General features: G+C 32.4%; 2 protein-coding genes across 5 annotated transcripts; one reads left to right on the top strand and one right to left on the bottom strand.

The window, feature by feature from the left end:
- Positions 1–49: 49 nt before the first annotated feature.
- On the top strand, positions 50–8853 carry LOC132699084 (XK-related protein 7-like). Of its 3 annotated transcripts, XM_060665563.1 has the most exons (11): positions 50–1304; positions 1612–1828; positions 1882–2096; positions 2150–2385; positions 4020–4106; positions 4158–4278; positions 4717–5040; positions 5349–5450; positions 5993–6158; positions 7463–7675; positions 8053–8847. In XM_060665563.1, exons 2-11 carry the CDS (start codon positions 1638–1640, stop codon positions 8201–8203), a joined length of 1806 nt encoding a protein of 601 aa, XP_060521546.1. In that variant the 5' UTR covers positions 50–1304; positions 1612–1637; the 3' UTR covers positions 8204–8847. The 3 variants fall into 3 exon arrangements, with proteins under 3 accessions (XP_060521546.1, XP_060521539.1, XP_060521556.1); XM_060665556.1 differs by having other exon boundaries at positions 4020–4278; XM_060665573.1 differs by lacking the exon at positions 7463–7675 and having other exon boundaries at positions 4020–4278; positions 8053–8853.
- A 212-nt stretch (positions 8854–9065) lies between these two features.
- LOC132706418 (inner centromere protein) lies at positions 9066–19165 on the bottom strand. 2 transcript variants are annotated; one of them, XM_060677751.1, is made up of 13 exons: positions 18915–19165; positions 18284–18442; positions 17526–17685; positions 16277–16552; positions 15512–15691; positions 14708–14944; positions 14247–14437; positions 13527–13712; positions 13351–13470; positions 10951–11133; positions 10581–10839; positions 9521–9656; positions 9066–9438 (listed from the first exon to the last, which is right to left on the bottom strand). In XM_060677751.1, the coding sequence occupies exons 1-13, from the start codon at positions 19017–19019 to the stop codon at positions 9351–9353; spliced, it is 2280 nt and encodes a 759-aa protein (XP_060533734.1). In that variant the 5' UTR covers positions 19020–19165; the 3' UTR covers positions 9066–9350. The 2 variants fall into 2 exon arrangements, with proteins under 2 accessions (XP_060533734.1, XP_060533744.1); XM_060677761.1 differs by having other exon boundaries at positions 14708–14818.
- Positions 19166–19437: the final 272 nt, after the last annotated feature.

Raw genomic sequence — 19437 nt, 5'->3', positions numbered from 1 at the left:
GGCGATTCATGTTTGCCATTGTTCTTAAATAGGCCATGATAAGTCTATTTATGCCGCAAAGACATTAATTAAAACCAAGATTTTAAATCATGTGCATGCGCCTCTTGAATGGACCTTTCCAAATTTTTTCTCTACTCCCTTGTCTAAAATACCCAACTATACATGGATCGAGTGTGTGGAAACTCTCATTGGACGACCGCAGTTTTGTTATATAGGGGTGGGAGCTACTTTGGACATTTTCGGGATATTACTTACGGGTTTGGGAGTAATCGAAGATATTATCCGTGGCTTGAATTTTATCGTTTGTCGTGTTTTGTAGCAAATGTATACTCAAAAACTAATGGTTGTACAAAAAGTATGCCTAGTGTGCAACACTGTTCGTGCTAAAATAGAATTCTTTACTGTTTACCAAATTTGTTACATAATATAATAATGCCGAAGAGCCGTTTTGCACTTTTTGTAGTTTCGCCTACCGCTTCTTTCGAAAATAAGCATTTTTTTGCTGTTTAGTTGATTGCTTGGTCTGGAAAAACCTATTGCCTATCTAGAAAATCTCAAACCTATATTTAAAACCGGAAACCTTGGCACTTGTGTTTTATGACTCCTAACTGACCCTGAATCGTGAACAAATTGTTAGCAAAACGAAGAATCGGTCTTGACTAAATAAAAGTTAACACGAGTCAGGGTCACAAGGTTAGTTTTGTTGTTATTAACTTATTTAAAAACTAGTTTTGAAATAGTAAAAAATAGTTGAGACACAGTTTAAAAATAAAATTGGAAACGTGGGAAAATCATTATAGCTAACACCCCAAATAATATATTGGCTCCTGCCCGGCAATGTGCTAATTTCTCCAAACAATATAATCATTTTTCTTGTTGATCTTACCCAGTTTTTGTGATTCTTTAATCCTTATCGGAATTTTAAGAAATTCAAAATTTATTGTCAAAAGAAGCAGTGCCTATTTGTTTTTTGCTGTAGTTCACAATTCTGTCAATTGAAGAACAGATTTAATTTACTACTTAAGGTTGGTGACCAATCATCTGTGGTGGTTACAGTACATAGTACAATAAAATACTATATAACACAATAGGTTGTCGAATAGGTCATATATGAATATCATATAATTTTATTTAAATCAGCAAAAATCATTTTATTTATTTTTCATTTCATCAGCTATGTGCAATGGAAACTTTTCTCCTCTGAAATTGAAATGTTAAAATAATCCTAAATGTATGCCAACGTATGTATTAATAGTGAAAGGAGGTTAGGAATGCGACCAATCCTCGAGAGGACTCTAAAACAAGTAGGTAAACTGTTTTTGAAACGTTTGTTCAACAGAAAATTTCTGAAGGATCTAATAGCTATATGGTTTAAATTTGATTGATGAAGAATACTGTTGAATGCAAGTGGTTATGAACTTTTAGTTCCATCCTTAGAGCAGGGTATCACTTTCATGTCTTGATTAGTAAATAATATAATAATTTCCAAAATTCACATAGACAATTTTATTATATGGAAATGAAAGCTAAATCGGGATTCCAAAATCAGTATATCCCAAAACCTTTACAACATTGTACTTGGAAATATAAATTTATTAATTTTTTTTATAGCAATATGTAATGATTGGGTCAACGTCATGGCAGAATTTTTGCCATTATGCGATTTAGTGTTCAATATCGTTTCATTGGCCGCATATTTCTGTGATCTTGTTTTCCATGTACTTGTTGTGTATGCTCTTTACGAGCGAGGCATTAAAGTAATATTTGCGCAGTGTATAGGAGCAATTTTTTTGGCACTGTTAGTTTCTCAAGTACTGTCTTTACGTTGGTAAGTTGTTTTGGTTGTATGGGAATTAAATCTAGAGTAAATATTATTTATAGGTATTTTTTAAATAAACCGACGGGTTGGTCTCGAATGCTCGTTATTACTATTCACTTGATGCAGATGGGTGTTCTTTGGCGTTATGCTCGATTACTAATACCTGTACAAATAGCGACAGTGAAAAAAGATGTTAGAGATTTGTGTATTTTACGGCTGATTCATGGATTTGTAGAAGCAGCGCCAATGTTGTTGTTGCAACTGCACCTATTACCTAGTAAGTTTTAATTATGATTTTTTTTTTATTTTCTTCATGACATTCTTTTTAAGGTGGATCTGCCTCTACCTCTATGCCTTCAGATTTAGTTAAGGTTTCCACCTCCCTATCATTGTTTTCAGTATGCTGGGCTTTGGCCTCATTTAGTAAGCATGTCCAAACAGTTGATCGATTAGTGTTAACTTGGTTAGGAGTCATGTCTCAACTTTTATGGCGTATTGGAACTGTTTCTTCAAGGACTTTGGCTTTGTGGGTTTATGCTGCCACCTACAGTTCCTGGATATATCTGGTAAATGGGTAAAAAAGCAGTTTAAAAAGTGAAGTGATGAAAGCCACTCAATTTTTTGTTTTATGTTTCTACAGTATTTTCCAAAAACATAATTTATTCATTTATTTATTTAAAATGATTTTGAACATCAGAATACAAATCCAGGGTCAGCATCATCACAATTTATTTTAAAAAATGCAAAATCAAAACAAAATAGTGATTTAGATTTAGACCCCAGTCACCAAATATTGTTTGTAGGAAAAGAGTTTAACATACAATGTTCAGTAATCATATATTTTAATGTGTGGAGTACCACACTGTGTGTGAAGGCTTGCTTGCCTTTGTTTTAAGTTTAATAGACCATGTAATCTGAATAACCCTGTTTACCAATGATTTACCTTTCACATGTTAAACTTCAATAAGTATCTAATATACAGGATGTTTCAAAACAAATGCGAAAACTTAAGAGAGGTGTTGTTTAAAATAAATTGTAGTTTGTTATATAAATGTTGGCTCAAAAACCAACCATTAAGGAAATATTGCGCTGCAAATATGGCCGCCAAATAATATATATTTTTTTATCTTAAAAAAGGAAATAGATAGAAAAAGAAAATATTACCGAAGTTTTTCTATTATGAAAACACACTTTCTGCTTGTTTTTTTAGGAGGAGGAGATTGTATTAAACCACCTCTATCATCCTTCTTAACTAAATTTAAGGACAAACTTAGTATTTGACATAGATGATAGACACCTACAATTTTTTCATAAAATTTACAGTTTTCAAATCAAAAATAAAATGAAAGCCTTGCGTATCGACAAAAAAATTTATTTTAGAAAAATAATTTAGTTGGGTGCTGATAAAGGGTTGTATTTTGTACCAACATTTATCAATGATCTTCTAAACAATTACATTTTAAAAATAACCTATATTTCTAAAACTAATTGATCTATTCATGTGTAAATTATGAATATGTTTAAAAACATTTTATTTAAATAATGTAACTTAAATAAAAACACAAGAAATGAGCAAGACACCTTAAGAAGTGATAGACGTCCACTGGATTTTTTTTATCCAATTTTTTTTTATTTGGAAACAGTATCAAAAAATTCAAAGAAAAAATTTTGCTAAGTGAAGCACAAAATAAAAAAAAATATTTTTTATCTGATTGCATAAGTTTTTCCTTAAATTTTGTTAAGAATGATAGGGGTAGTCTAATCAATCCCCTGCACTTATTAAAAAAAGCAGAAACTGTGTTGTTTAATAGTGTCTACTTCCATTGTTGGTTGACTTTAAACTCAACGTCCAATTAACAAACTACCCTTTATTTTAAACAATGAATTACCCCCCTAAGTTTTTTACATTAGTTTTGAAACAACCTGTGTTAGCAACCAGTTTCTTATGAGTATGGTTAAATCGAAAATAAAGAGTATATAATTCCCTGGAATTCCTCCAGACTTAATTTGCAATTAAAATGAGATTCCATCAGATAATGGCTTTGTGGTTTACTCCAATTTTTTTTAACTGTGCCTGAAATTAAAGAGGAAAAGACAATATTTGTTAGTATAATGTTCAAAATATTGTATTTTCGCGGTATAAGGGTTAATTTAGTAATTTATAATACATACATGCTTAATAACATAGTTTAATTTTCAGGTTTTAGCTCTTCATTGGTCATGTATGTTCTTGTGGCTTGTGAGTCCTCGTAGTCCCTTTCATGGTCAACGTGGAAGTAAACTGGGCGTATGTGCTTTAATAGCTGCTATTTACATTTTTGCATATATTAACCTTCAGGACAAATCTCACAGTCGTACAATGACTATATTTTATGTGGTTATGTTACTGGAAAATTGCCTTTTAGTAGGGGCCTCATTGGCTGCAACATGGCAAACTAAACCGGAGCATATCGAACTTGGTAAGACTTTTAAACTGCATTAAACCTTTGTTCGTTTGAATGCGCAATTTGTTGTAATCCAGGTAGACTTTAGCCAGATTGGGTGAAATGTAAGTAATAATTTAAGGCGACTATTATGTGACAGTTAAAGTGAAATTTAATTAATTAATAGGTCTTTCTCTACAAAGTCAGTTACATAATTGAAATGATAAAAGAAAGGCAATTATTAAATATCTTCAAAATAGAAAGTTTTAAATCTGTGATATTGCACATGACATTTGTATAGAATTGTCTAGCACTTAAAAAAGCAGTAATGTGTAAATTCCATTTACAAAAAGCAAGGTGTCGCCAGTATTTGTGGGATTGTTTTCAAAATTATATATTTTTTAATATCCTTAAAGTATGTAAATTACTAAACATTAATTCATATCATTACTTTGTTAAATTAATTTTTAACAGTTGCAATCTTAACTGTGGCTCTGTTTGCTGCTGGCATCGGCTTCATGCTTCTGTACTATCGATATTTCCATGTGAGACGACTCATTGAAAAACCCGCACCTGGAAGAAATGGTAGTTGTGGTCTACCTAGCGGTGTATTTAATTGCCGTTTTGGGGGCGTTACCGGAATAGGTCCAGCAGCCGCAGCTGCTCTTTACAGAAAAAAGAAAAAACCAACAACATTTATCCCACCTCCTACAGGTACAGGAGGTACGCAAATACAAGTGGGGCCTGTAACAGTGCCGTTTTGGAGAAGACCTTTGCCATCATCTAGCGAAAATGAAGGTAAAAATTTTGTTTTACCAACCTGTGAAATAAAATCAGTCATAGCCAAAATAGCTGCAAAAAGCGCTACTACTTCTTTTCTCAGCTGTCAGCAATAGTAAATCCATCCCACCACACCAATTTTTGATGATTGCTAATAATTAATTTAAGAATTTGTTAGAAAATTTGTCTTTTAGAAAAAAGAAATAACAAATATTGAATTAAATATGATTGTAATAAAAAATTGACTGACTCAAGTTATTCAAATTTAAACAATATTTTGGATGGTTTTTTAAGTCAATGCTTATCTAATTTTATTTGTATTTTAGGCAGCAGCGTTGGATCCAGAGTTAATATACATCAAAAACTTCAAGAGAAGAAACAAAAACAACTTGCTGAATTAAAAATTATTGAAGAGGAAATTAAACAGGGTAAGCTATCTTTTATTATACAGGATTTTTCACGCAACTCGTTCATTGAAAGTTTAATGAGATGTAATTTAGTAAAATTCTAAACATGTTTTGTGCAAGAATTTCGTTTCAACCTTTTGAATTTAGTCTTGTTCATTGCCGGCCAATAGAAATTCCGTACATTAAAAAGTTCTAACCAGCACTTGTAAAATTTACCCCGAATATAAAACATAAACAAAACAACTTTTAGTTTGTTTGTGACAACTGTCGACATACAATGGGTACTAATATTTTCGTAAAGAAGAAGGATATGATTTTCCTACATTTGTCCCGCTAACCTGCATTTTGCGAAATTTTCTTTCTAAACAGTGGTCTCCACACACTTAACTCGTTTTTCTAGAACATTTAACGAGATCTAGGCATATTTTGAGAAAATACTGCCATAAAAATGGCGCATCGAAATTTATCTTGCACTTGCACATGTTGAATGGACCTTCTCAATTTTTTTTTCATTATTGCTTATAATGCTATATTTTATAATATATAATATATATAATTTATAGGAAAGCTTGTAGGACCTGAAGGTGCAGATTTTGATGACCGCCAACCAATTCCGAGGACAAAAAAGCATGTTGAACCTCAGTTACTTAGTTTGGCTTCTTTAAATAATTTGGCCAGCTATGGATTTAACCTAAATAGAAGGCCACCTCCAAGAGCACCTAGAAATAGGTAAATATATTTTTTCATCTCATGAATATGCGTGCAAACTCAAAAGGTTAGAATTGTCACACAAAAAAAATCCAAAAATTGAAATGTTTGCCACCTCTCAAATACAGAACAAAGAAAATTATATGTTTTATGCTTGCTTTCTTATTTATCAAAATTTTGAAAAATTAAAGATACATATTTTGAATATAGTTTCTAACAAAGTGTAACTGTAAGGCTTCAGTTCCATTAACCACCGTCGCAAATCACATCGAATGTTTTCGGTACTTTAACACAGATTTGAGACCGATCCGATTTTTTTGTTAGGTTTTAGAAACTGTTATTATTTTTACACTTGTCAATTGTCACTTGATACATCAATCAGTGAATTTATCTTGCTGTTTTGCAAAAATGTATAGTATTATTAGACTCGTTCTTGGTCTTGACTAATGTGACGTTTATTACTGTTTTTAAACAATTTCTAAGATATCATATCAACATGTCTTAGGGGAGCCATTATATGCAACAATATGTTTTTTATCGTCATCCGGTGATAGAAAGAAGAAATATTCTTTACAATTGAAACTATTTTTAAATAATATCAACAAACTTCTATTAATTTCGTGAGAAATATGTTGACTGTTTCATTTTAACAGCAATATCTAGAAAATTTATAAAACAACTGAAGGGTGCAGATACCGGTCTATATAGCTCAGTAAGTACAGTTCAAAGAAGAGGTAATGTCGGTCTGTAGGCATCTTTCGATTCACAGAATAGGTCACGCTTTTGAAAACTGCACAAATATTTACTATTGCAATCTTTGACTGATTTGTCTTATCAGCTTTGACTGCTGTTGTTGGAAGAAAAGGAATACTTGCAATTACTTCTAATGCATCCATGAATTTCAATTTCACACAAAATTCAATATCCTTTTTGGAAAATTTGGAATCTTTATTATTACTAAATAATTGTCAGTGAGGTTGGAGCAGACCTTTTCACTAGCGGATGTACTGAAGAATCCACCGGATTGCAGATTTTGAGCTTAATATACCTCGGGATAACATAACACACATAATGTGCTTAACCATTTAGTTATTTCACTTTCACCTGTTCCGGCATGTTAAGGAGGATTTCTGAATCTCTCCACTGTCTCGCCTCATAAATTTCAAAAACAAAAGGATTTTAATAAAAGGATCTATTGAAAATTGCTTTTATGAATGTAAATAAAAACTTTTCTATTCTTTTACTATTTTATATGTTATTAATTAAATAAAAATATGTGCGTTCTAAAGGGTAATTCACAATTGCCATTTATTTTATGGAATTAGAACGCCAGAAGTACTTTTGACGCCACATTATCTTTACTGCAACTGTGTCGCCGGCGGAGGTATAGGATCAGGAGGACAAGAGCAGGCTAAATCTTCCGAAATACCTGGGGACGATGGAGTGATATCCTACCATTCTGTGGGTTCAGATTTAGAAAGTCAAATTTCTTTACCCAGGTCTTACACTCTTCCAAGAGAATTCAAATACTATAGAAGGTAAATAAAATTAAGCAAAACTAGCTTATAGCCAATTTGCAATTTTACAAATCAATAAGATAAAGCAGGGAAATGTAACAGAACCAATTGAGACTAAAAAAATCTGTTTTTGATCTTGCGTCCTCTGCACGTGTTGTATATAGAGTACTCCAGTAAAAAACCTAGTGAATACAATTACGTCATACTGAATTCTATCCAGGATGACGACAAGGAAACACAGTTTTCTTCTATTTATTTTAGTCAGCAGTTTGCGTTTAAAAGATGCTCCCTAAAATCTTAATAGTAAGTAAGTTGACGATTTTCGTTGGATAACCCTGTTTTTAACAGGTGCCTTACCAGTAATGAGTCTCACTTAAAGATAATTTCTTTTGATATAGGCCAAGAGCTGCAAGACCAATCCGAACAATAACATCAACAAACAGCAGTGATGGTGATGTGGATAGTGCTGGTGAAGAGTCTGACAGTAATCCCCCACCAGTTATAATTAGGCAACTAAGAAGGCCATTTAGACATGAAACAAAATTGTGATATAAGTGCCTGGAAATTTATTGATTGAGTGAAGTCATTGATTTACAAGTGAATATGATATGTATGTGTAAATTGTGTAGAGGTAAAAATTGCTAACATATACCTGTAAAATTAAGGCTGCAATGTAGAAAAATGTTAGTTCAAAGTCAAACAACACTTACGACAAATAAAAAGCCATTACAAAAAGATTTTTAAATTAAAATTTAAATAAATTATGCCATAAAGGCTTTATATGATTATTTTTGGAATTGGGCTAAATCACATTTTGAGTGTAAAACTTGTTCATAGAAGTTTAATTGCGCATTTAAAATACATAATTTGTTATGGCGCGTGTCGCTAGTTCATAAAGGTAAAGCCAACGAAACTTTATTAGTTTTATATATACAAAAATAACTATAAATATGGTAAAAGTATTTTCTAATCACAATTTTTTAATGATCAAATATTTATATTTTGTACTATTACCATTGGAATGTAGAATATTGAAGTACATTGTTGATTTTTTTGTTTTGCTTACATAACTTGAGTTTTTATTAATTTGGGTAAACTTACAACATTTTTGTTGGGGAAAGGGTATCTACTTTATACCAAAACTGCTTTTTAAAGTTAAATGTAAATGTAATCAATTTATTTATTTTTTATATGTATATTTTTTCATAATAAAAATCAATAAAAGTTATTTATTTTCCTAATCCTTACTCATATTCAAATTATGCACGGATGAAGCGTGAGCAATATAGTTTTAATGCAGCCACAGTCGCGAGTCACTTTGACCCATTATTGTACTTTAGTCAAGGATGGTATTTTGACGTTGGTCAGTTCTGTTGGTTATATTACACATCAGTCGAGGCGTTTCGTCGTAAAAAAAAAAGATTTACACCTTGATAAACTTGTCACTGCTTTATTAAACACTGGCCAGCTTTTTCACATCAAACTCTTGAAACTTAATTTTTGTTCTGCACTTAAATAGTTATCTAGTTGATTTAACATTACAAAGGCCAGTCTGTATCCTTTCATTCAGCAAATCATTATCTATAAATATTTCATTATCTTTATTCAAAACTTAGAAAAAAATATACAAATATGTTTTAGGAGTTTGTTAGATATTAAAATAAAGCATTTTGATATGTTAAATACTATAAGTTGTTTAATCCTCATCATCACTAAACTTTGTATCATTTAACTCTGGCATCATAGTATATCGAGGCGGTTGTCGCCATAATTGACTGGATGACCTAAAAAAATTCATATAATATCGTCCAATAAGTTAAACTCAAACTCCCCACCAGCTTGTTTTGTACACACAAGTTTACATACCTCTTTAATTTTTTTGGATCGATGGTCTCAAAGATATCCTGCAAATTAGGAGTTTGAGCGTGTCGAGAAAATAGTGTATTCTTGATGGTCCCTCCCGCTGTAAGCATGATCAATTGAGTCATTCTAGCGGCCTCTCCTACAATTATGGCAATGACTAATAACCTGAGCAGAATGGTGGCTGGGTGTTAGTATAAAATAGCATTATATATATATATATATATATATATATATATATATATATATATATATATATATATATATATATATATAATGCTTCGAACGTCGAAACGTCTGCAGGATTCCAGTCGGAGTTCAACGAGCGAACGGATGATATCCCGGAATATAGTGTCATCACCTTTTTCTATCCGTGAATCAATACGTGAGAATATATATATATTCTCACGTATTGATTCACGGATGGAAAAATATGATGACACTATATTCCGGGATATCATCCGTTCGCTCGTTGAACTCCGACTGGAATCCTGCATCCGACTGGAATCCTGCAAATCCTGCATCCGACTGGAATCCTGCAGACGTTTCGCCAAAATCTCACATATATATATATATATATATATATATATATATATATATATATATATATATATATATATAGCCGGTCACGACTACCGTTTTGTGTATTTTACAGGAATGGGGTTTTTCCAATCAATAAAAGCTCGATATGGAAACGAAGCAGTTTCACTACTCAAACAATGGACCAGGCTCGGTGTAGCACAAAAGCCTTTTATTTGAGCCCTCATCAGGACCGATACCCCAATTAACTAAAATTTGTTGTTCAACTAGCCGGTCACGACTACCGTTTTGTGTATTTTACAGGAATGGGGTTTTTCCAATCAATAAAAGCTCGATATGGAAACGAAGCAGTTTCACTACTCAAACAATGGACCAGGCTCGGTGTAGCACAAAAGCCTTTTATTTGAGCCCTCATCAGGACCGACACCCCAATTAACTAAAATTTGTTGTTCAACTAGCCGGTCACGACTACCGTTTTGTGTATATATATATATATATATATATATATAAAGAATAAATCCCTTACCCACACACCAACTCGGTGGAACGACATTTTTATAATCGGGATCATCTGAATCATAGCAATCATTTGTAGGCAGTTTAGGGGCTTGCATAGTCATGTATACTGGAGCACGTTTTTCCTGATTCGCTTTTGTTTGCATCTGAGTTTCTTGCAACTTCTTTTTTGCAAGTAATCTTCTTTCATTTTCCAACTTTTGTTTCAGTGCAGATTCTTCCCTCTGTGCTTCCCTCTGCCTTAATCTCTCTTCTTTCATTTTTTGCATCTAAAAAGTTGTTTAACACACAATATAAAATCACTTAGCCCTAAAATTTATTATTTCATTAGTTTTGAGAAACCAGCAAAAAGAAAAGCTGATTATAAATTAGCACTTTACCTCTATCAACTTCTGCTTTTCAGCTTCGATCATTTTACGTTGCTGTAGGACTTTTAATTGCTTTTCTTCATTAAGTTTTTTTTTAGCTTCTGAAGATGCCTGCAACATAGCCTCCTTTTTCTTTTGAGCGAGTTCCCTTTCTTGATTTTTTACATGTTTATCTCCGAGTTCTTTCTGTGTTTTCTTTGAGAAAAAAACAAACAAACAACAATAAAACAAAAATTTTAAAAATTGCAAATATTCAAATAAGAACAATATATAAAAGAGTTGCAATTAACAGAAAATATTTTTCCTATTTCACTTTATGGTGGGTTAAGGTTTGAAATTTCTAAGATAAGTATCCGTATCTGTAAACAGAAGACGGTTACCCACATTATAGCAGTTAGACCGTAGCAGGCGACATTGAGACGTTGCGACATTCGCACAGAATACGGCCTCCTATTGTTTTGTCTTCCTGTTCGCACATCGTGCACGTGGGAGTGAATTGGTGTTTGTTAAAGAAGCAAGGACAAGATAAGAATACCTGTGGCCATGCGTAGGTTTTTCCTGCACATAGAATAGCTTCCTAGATAGCTAACATAATCATCCCATTATTTGAGAAATTGTTTCTGGAAATTTTCCTTCTTTAGTGACTGAGGTCGTCAGACCGGTCCTATAAAGTTTAATCCGGCAGCCCTCCTAGTGGCATGTTTCTCTGGAATGCGCATGCCCTTTAATCCAACTAAGGAAGATTGACTAACCCGTCGTCAACGAGGGTGCAGTGACATTCTAGTACTAGATGTGATGTAAAACGCGGTCTATGAAATACCAGAACTGCCTGTCTGCTATCAGTATAGTATACCCTTTTGCCAATAACTTTGCTCCTGGTGATTTCTTTTACTCAGTATCTTACACCCAGTCATCATAATGTTAATTGAGGGTTTTGTACGCAACTCAATCCTTTTTTTTTGCCTCATTGATGTTTGTCTTGAACTACATCTTTCATGCCGAAAATGCAGTGACAGAGGATCCGACTTCTTTCTGGTCGTTTATTAGATTTAAGCGTTCAAATAAAAACGGAATTGCCAGAGATTTTCACTTACAGGTAAGACAGTTACACCAGCCCTAAGAGATTGTTAATGCTGTTAAGCCATGTCTCTTATTTTTCATTTAGCCCTAGCAACAAACACCTTCCCACCCTCCTAAAAAAGGGAAAAGCATCTAATATATCCAATTACAGGTCTGTATCGATAATATCGCTTTTTGTGAGGGCTTTCGAGATGTCGCTGCATTTTCAATCAAATTAAACACTGGTTAACCCACAAATAACATTGTTTCTTTAAAGGTCAAAGTCCCATCAGTAATTTCTCTTACTTTACAGAATTCATTGCACAAGCTTTGGACGACGGGAGGTGGATGGATGCGCTATACTTTTCAAAAGCCTTCGGCCGGGTGGACCACACTGTACTGCTCTCTAAACTGAGGATGCTTGGATTTTGTGATGATCTTGTGGCATTCATAAAATCATATGTCATAACCTGCCCCTGAATACAGATAAATGTTTTGCAATGACATTTTCTAACAAAACTGATCTATAACTTTTAATTACCATCTGAATAACGTATTAAGAAAATGTGAAAATTTTAAAGACCCGGATGTCAGAAATTCTAGAAATTTTGCAAAACTGTTATACTATAGTTATGAGCGCTCGAAACTAGAGTACAGTTCAACGGTGTAGCAACAAATACAAATGTACATTACTCAAGTTGAAAGTATACAAAGGAATTTCTTTACTTTCATGTAAATGGTTTCTACCTGGCTAGGGGACTGCCACACAGGGGTTTATTACTACTGTTTAAGGTTCCCTCACTGTTGAATCGTAGATACCTTTCATTTCAGTTTTTATATAAATCTTGCAATAATTAGTGGATTCCCCTGAGTTGCTGAGCCAGCTGACCTTTCATGTTCCTTGAAGTACTGTAAGGGCACCTGTATTTCACTTAGTAAATCCATGACCCAATTTTTTGATTAAAGGTCCTCTCTATCAGCTAATGAAATTATTGAATGACTTGTGTAGTTGCTCAGAAACTAACCAAATTAATTAAACATAAATTTGAGATACTATAATCAATTGTATGTTCCACTATTACTATGCTGGAGTGAATATAGTTGACTGCATATATAGTTATAGTTCTTAAGATGAAATTGTCCTCTCTATATGCATTTTTAATCATATTTTCAACTCGGTATAGAGTGTCACCCTAAGATATGTTACCTCCTTGGTGAAGTTTATTTATTAATGGTTTGATCGAGCGCTCTTCTATATCAATGCACACACCGAGGGTCAACCGCTGGTTGTCCAACTCCAAGATAAGTGATGAACGCTGCAAAGTAAGGAAGTTATCCATACCAAGTACTTACCTTCATGCCTATCAAATTTTCACGGCTCATTGCATTGTATTGATGGCTAATTAACTTTGATATTTTGGATGAACCGGAATTGGATGGAATGAATTTGTCAGCAGAAGTTAAAATTTTACCCTACGCAGAGTGTTTATAATGATTTTAGAATCATCAAACTTGGAAATACTTCATACCTGCTCTTTTGCCGCAATTGGTGTTACATTAGAGGTTTTTATTGCTGTGTTTTTTTTTGGAACCGAAATCGCTGACTGTAATTTTTCAAAAGCTTCAACTTTTTTCTTTGTAGTTGATTTTGCATACGGGCTGAAAATCTCTTTTGCCGGTTTGGACGTGATATTTTTTTGTTGTATACTATTGGCCTAAAATAAAACACATTTATGCACAAACTGATATTCAAGATAAGGATGCATACAACATGAAAAAAAAAAAAAAAAAAAAAAAAAACGATGTTAGGGGCAGTCTTCAAAGACGCAAAAACACGAGGATACACTACTAACTATCCTTGGATTTAATTCAAAGGACAGATTTTGGCTTTCAGATAGTCAAAAGTTTGAAAGCCAGAAAATAATAAGCGGAGTATAAGATAATAGGTGAGAAAATAAATAGTGTGTTTGTGTTTCAAGAACTTTTCTTCAGACTATGCTCCTGTGGAATAAGACTACAATGTTCCACCTTTATTGCGGCAGGCGCTGCGTTTTATAAAAACGGAGCGCTGCGGTCGCTAGTCAGTCGAAAAGAGCGCTTATATGTAAACAATCGACTGATATAAATTTCTTATTTTGGACGAAATAAATTTTAAATTCCATTAAGTTTTAAGCGGAGTGAATTAAATGTTTAATTTCACAGACGCATTTGACGAACAAGGTTTAAAAACATAACAATAGTTTCCTCACCTTAGATCCATCAACTTCAACCAAAGCAGGAGTATGGCTTCCAAAAATATCATATTTTGGTTTTCTGGGCGCACTTTCAGTGTCGCTCTTAACATCAAATTGAGAAAGTTGTTCATTTGTGTTCGGTATTTTACACTCATAAGTAACATTTAGCATATTATTAGTATTTTGAGCAGTATTTTCTGACTTTCCTGAAAAAATGGTAAAATCTGTAAAATTAGTTGTTTTTTAAATATCCTATTCTTAAATATACACCAGAATTGTTTAACTAACCATGCTGTTCTTAACAAAAAAAAACCATTGCCCATTACAAGAAACTAGCTTTTTAACCTAAAGGTTTTCTTAAAAATATGAGGTGTTGAATTATCAAACATATGCAGTATGCAAAGAGCAAGTACAATTCACACGCATCTGGTGGTTCAAACAAGCTTAAAAATAAAAAAGGTTATCAAAGTGCTTACCAACAGATGATCTAGCATCTTCATATTCAGTCAGAGTAGTACCATTTAACCCAGAATTACGAATGGGAGAGTTAGATTTGGATTTTTTATTATATGTACTAGCCCCTTCATCTGAAATATTTCTTCGCTTTGATTTGACACCCCGATTTGTTGTGGTTTTTTCCTCAGACTCTCGTAACATTTTTTGCTGAGATTTTAGTTGGTGATTTTCTGCTTTTGACTGAAGTACCTTTGATTCTATGTAAAATTTGCAATTACCAAAATTGATTGAGAGGACAATAATTTTAATAAAATATTATCACTGTTACCATAAAATTTATTTTCAGTAATCTATAAAGTTTTATTAATGTCATGGGCGTTTCCGATACTTTAGTTCCGGTAGAGTGTATTCATATTGCTTTCTAAAAATGCACCCGAAAACTAATTATCATATAAAATGTCGCAAGTTGGAAAACGTCTTCGGTCACTTTTTTATTAGGTATTAAATCGGATTAAATCAAACTTGGCCGTTTTTCGAACTTGTGAAATAATATATTACTACCAGTCAATATTCAATATTCATGTCAACATTCAAGATTCAAGAGACTGAGTAATACTGAAATGAAAGCATTTTAAACCTCAAGATACAGGATAGCAAACGACCTGACAAAAATTTAAGATTCATAAATTTCATTTGTAGACCAAAATTTTAGGTTTTGTATTAGAAGAATCTCAATACTTGTTTATATCTTAGTATACTGCAAACTTCCAAATTACAAGGTATAAGAAAAACTAAATTATTACTATTTATGAAAAATCATTTACCTGTATCATTTTTCTGTGATTTTAAATCAATCCCCTTATCTTTGTTTCTCTGTAACGTTTTTGTCCTTGTAGTTCTAACTATATTTTCATCTACTTTTTCATTCTGTGTTATAGTAGTTCTCTTTTCTTTAACAACTTCTGTAGTACGGTTCACCTGTAAAGCATTTTCAGGAACTTTACCTAAAACAGTAATTTTTAATTAATTTAAAAAAACTAAAACAAAATTTGTTTCTATAGAGCAGTCTAATCTTCAAAATATTGCATTGCAGTAAATTTTTGTAACCAATTAGGTTTTTAGTTTTACCATTGTCAGTTATTTCCAACATACATCAAGTTAGGAAAGTTAGCATCGGTCAGGTCTATAAGGTATCACTTCAAAATCACCCCATTTTAATTACTACAAATACATAGGTGCAAAGCGAATTAAAATTGTACCTGTTAAAGTAAAAGTAAAATGAATTTTGACCAATTTTATAACTTAAGAGACTGCTATGAACTTATGACCTACGAGAAAATCTACATAGACTTTCCTACGACATTTAACTGAATCACCAATTTCTTCATTCATAAGCAGAAACTATTGGGTGCTGAAGGTTAATGACGCTCTAATGCTCCCAAGGCATTTGGCTGTTTTCTATAAGAGGTGCCAGATTAACAAAAGGATCATAATATGAAATATTAAGGTTCCTTTTTCAAGATTGAAAAATCCCCCTATGAATATAAAGTAAATAATTACTCAACACTTTTATTGTTAAAATATCTTACCTTTTCTCAAAGTTTTGGTTCTTTTACTTCTATAATTTTCTTCGTTTGGGCTCCCAGTGCTTTCTTGATGGTGAACAGACTTTGTTTTCTTAGATACTTCCTTATTTGAGTCAGCATCATCATCGACAGCTTGAGGAAATGGAATTGTTTGAGTTTTCGCTCGCGTTCTTCGCAGATTCTCTGATTTTTCACCATCTGAATCATCAGTATCCGATATTGATATAAAAGGTATTTTAGGAATTTCTACAATGATGTCTGAATTCCTTCCGGTCATACCTAATAATGACAAAATATATTATTTATTAAATAGTTTAATTCCATTTTGATATAAACATTCTATAAAATCCTCTAGACAGCAACAAAACATTAAGTATTTAAGTATTAAGCTAGTTTAGGATTAGTTTTAAGGCATTTTAAAGTTGATGCCAAATTTCATTTATTGCATCAAAAAGACAATCTGTACCATAAAGTAATATTATTATATTAAAAAGGATGTAATATTGTATAACTCTAATAGAGGTGATTTCAAGCCCAAATTTATTGTCGTAAAAATTCGTTAAAGCAATATGTATACGACAAAATGTGTAAAAATATTGAGTCTGCAGGCAGCAGGCTTGAGGTTGACAGCACTTTGCTGAAGTTGTTTCAATTAGATATTAAAAGTGCTTGACAAGAACTTTCATTTTGTTTACCTACTAATAAATTCAGTAGTAAGAGTCTACTGCAAAATCAAACAAATAAAGAAATAACTCTTATAATTTATTATCTTATACTCTGAAAAGTAACAGAACTGGAACCTTCTCGCCTGTACTAACGCCTAGTGCATTTTGCTAGCAGCAAGTTCGACTAAACAACAACCAACGCAGGAAAAATCCAGAAGTTTCATAAATAGTATTACAGTAGCCTGTGGAAGTTTCTTTGAAAAATTACTATCAATCAAACACAGCTTTATCCTTATAGAGCAGTGGTCGCCAACCTCTTTAATGTGTTGAGCTACTTTGTTAATTTTGAAATGAACCCCTATGACCTACCTATGACAATTAGATTTGTTTGTCGAATTCTGAAGCTTCTCTGATTTTTGCAGTTTGTATTTTAATAATTAAAATCGTTGTGAGAGCTTTCATAATTGCCTCCGCGAACTACTGGTAGCTCGCGATCGAGAGGTGGGCGACCTAGGTTATACAGGTTGCTAGTATGACAACCTATGTTATGTTATTGTCATTGGGTTCAAACAAGTAAATTTCATTACCACAATCTTTAGTCCTTGTAGATCTGGTAATTCTGGTAGTTGTTTCAACCTTTTCTTTCTTTTTGGGAGGGATCCACGCCGGGGCCGGCATTTCCTCCTTTATCTCCTTTCCCAAAAAAACTGAATCGGCAGATTGATCCGATTTTTTTTCTGTTTTGACCTAAAATTTTTTTTAGTTTGTGAGAATTTTTTAGACTCATTTTTCTGAAACTAAGTGAAAAAGAATGATTAATGTTATATTATGATGTTGTTTTTAACTGCATAACTGCTACAGGTTCTTGATAGGTTTTCATTGAAACGAATTTAAAAGTAACACTGCTAAATAAATTACGGCCCACGCAGTACTTTATTACCAATACCTCAGCTCTAGTTTTTTTAAATAAGAAAGTTACACAAAAAGTTAGTTATTAGCGTGATTTCAATAATTGAACTGAGGTGGCTTTTACTTGATGAAAATCCATTTATCAAAATAAATAAGAACTAAAAGATCAGATTTTCACGAAATTATATATATTTTGACATGACAATTGTTTCGACAACACCGTGTCTTTATCAAATGTAAAAAACCTTAATTAATTTCAGTAGTTATATTTATAGTCGCAGTTTATAGTCAATGTTTGAACATCTAAAAACACCAATTTATATAGAATGATTTTGAAAATCTAATTGATTAGTGCAATTTTTGGGTTTTATAGTAAAATTATCATCACTTAAGTATAAAACAGTAATAAAAATATGTATTATAAATTAAAAAATACCTGAACCTGAAGAATATCTTCAGTAATATCAGCTAACGTCGATTTTGGAAACCTGTTATGGGTTGTTGAGATACTGTTGACATAACCTGTAGAAAGATTTTCATCATATTCTCCCCTAGTTAAACTTGTCTGAATGCTTTTCAAAAACTTTTCATTTGCCTGTGAAAAAAGTTATGTACTATTATTACAGGAAAAAGAAATAAACTTTTAAATCATAGTTGCCTGCAATGTGCCTGCAAATTTTTTGGGTGTCTTAATAGCTTACTCTAGTTGAAGGGCTGACTTTATATTTAAGTTGTAATAAATTTAACCAAGATTATAATATAAATTTAAGGCATATTAAACGCTATTTGAATACTTTTACAAGGGTTATTGCAAAAAATTGTACATGTTATTTCAGAAACAATTAAATTTTCAATTTCGGCGTTAATAGTTGAAAATAATTTGCCAGCAAAAGATGGGACTGGATATGGTTTATACAGTTTTGTCTTCTCACGTGAAATGAATGTTGTCAAATGAAGGAAAACCCGGTTTTGCTTTAATTTTATTCTCTATCTCGCAAAAAGTTTGTATAAATAATGAATACGCTCAGGAAAATGTAAGATGGGCTAAGGGTAAGTGATTTACCTACCTTTTCGATAGTTTTGAACTTTTGTTGTCTAAGAGCATCACTATTCTTTAGAAACTCTTGCATATTTTGTATATACTCATCATAAATAATATTAAATTTGTTCATGTTACTGTGAATATTAAATTATAAGCGTATTTCTTAATAAAATGTCACTTTACAGGTTTTTTTTACCAATAAACTTTCAATAAAATTTAAACTCTCTTTAGCGGCTTGTTGATGGCGGTTACACAGCAAACAAAAGAGAATGCAAAATTTACATTTTATTTGTAATCGACGCACGCGCACTCGAAAATGCACGGAATCGTTGAGTTTAAAATCTGGCTTATAACTAATGACCTTGTGGCATTCAACGAGATTGTAAACTAACCAAAAATATGCCTTTTACGAAAATATCAATGCCGCATGCGGCGCGTCAATTTTTACGATAGTAGGCCCATTGTATTATCTAATAGCTAAATGGGTTCAAATTAGGTGGTAAAAGTTAATTGTGAACCTGGTACAGTGCGCTTCCTCCTTTTCTTTA

Source organism: Cylas formicarius, unplaced genomic scaffold (assembly GCF_029955315.1).
Source record: "Cylas formicarius isolate icCylForm1 unplaced genomic scaffold, icCylForm1.1 PGA_scaffold_10__41_contigs__length_53128322, whole genome shotgun sequence".
Taxonomy (NCBI): domain Eukaryota; kingdom Metazoa; phylum Arthropoda; class Insecta; order Coleoptera; family Brentidae; genus Cylas; species Cylas formicarius.
This window is presented reverse-complemented; position numbering and strand designations above follow the sequence as displayed.

What these genes read in the sequence shown, in the direction of transcription:
- LOC132706418 (XM_060677751.1), bottom strand. Translation starts at nt 19,019, where the DNA reads ATGAACAAATTTAATATTATTTATGATGAGTATATACAAAATATGCAA. An exon ending in AAGATATTCTTCAGGTTCAG is followed by an intron (nt 17,686 to 18,283) that starts GTATTTTTTAAT and finishes AAAAAATTTTAG; the next exon opens with GTCAAAACAGAAAAAAAATC. An exon ending in CAATTGCGGCAAAAGAGCAG is followed by an intron (nt 13,471 to 13,526) that starts GTATGAAGTATT and finishes CACTCTGCGTAG; the next exon opens with GGTAAAATTTTAACTTCTGC.
- LOC132699084 (XM_060665556.1), top strand. Translation starts at nt 1,638, where the DNA reads ATGGCAGAATTTTTGCCATTATGCGATTTAGTGTTCAATATCGTTTCA. An exon ending in CAAGTACTGTCTTTACGTTG is followed by an intron (nt 1,829 to 1,881) that starts GTAAGTTGTTTT and finishes TATTATTTATAG; the next exon opens with GTATTTTTTAAATAAACCGA. An exon ending in ACCGGAGCATATCGAACTTG is followed by an intron (nt 4,279 to 4,716) that starts GTAAGACTTTTA and finishes AATTTTTAACAG; the next exon opens with TTGCAATCTTAACTGTGGCT.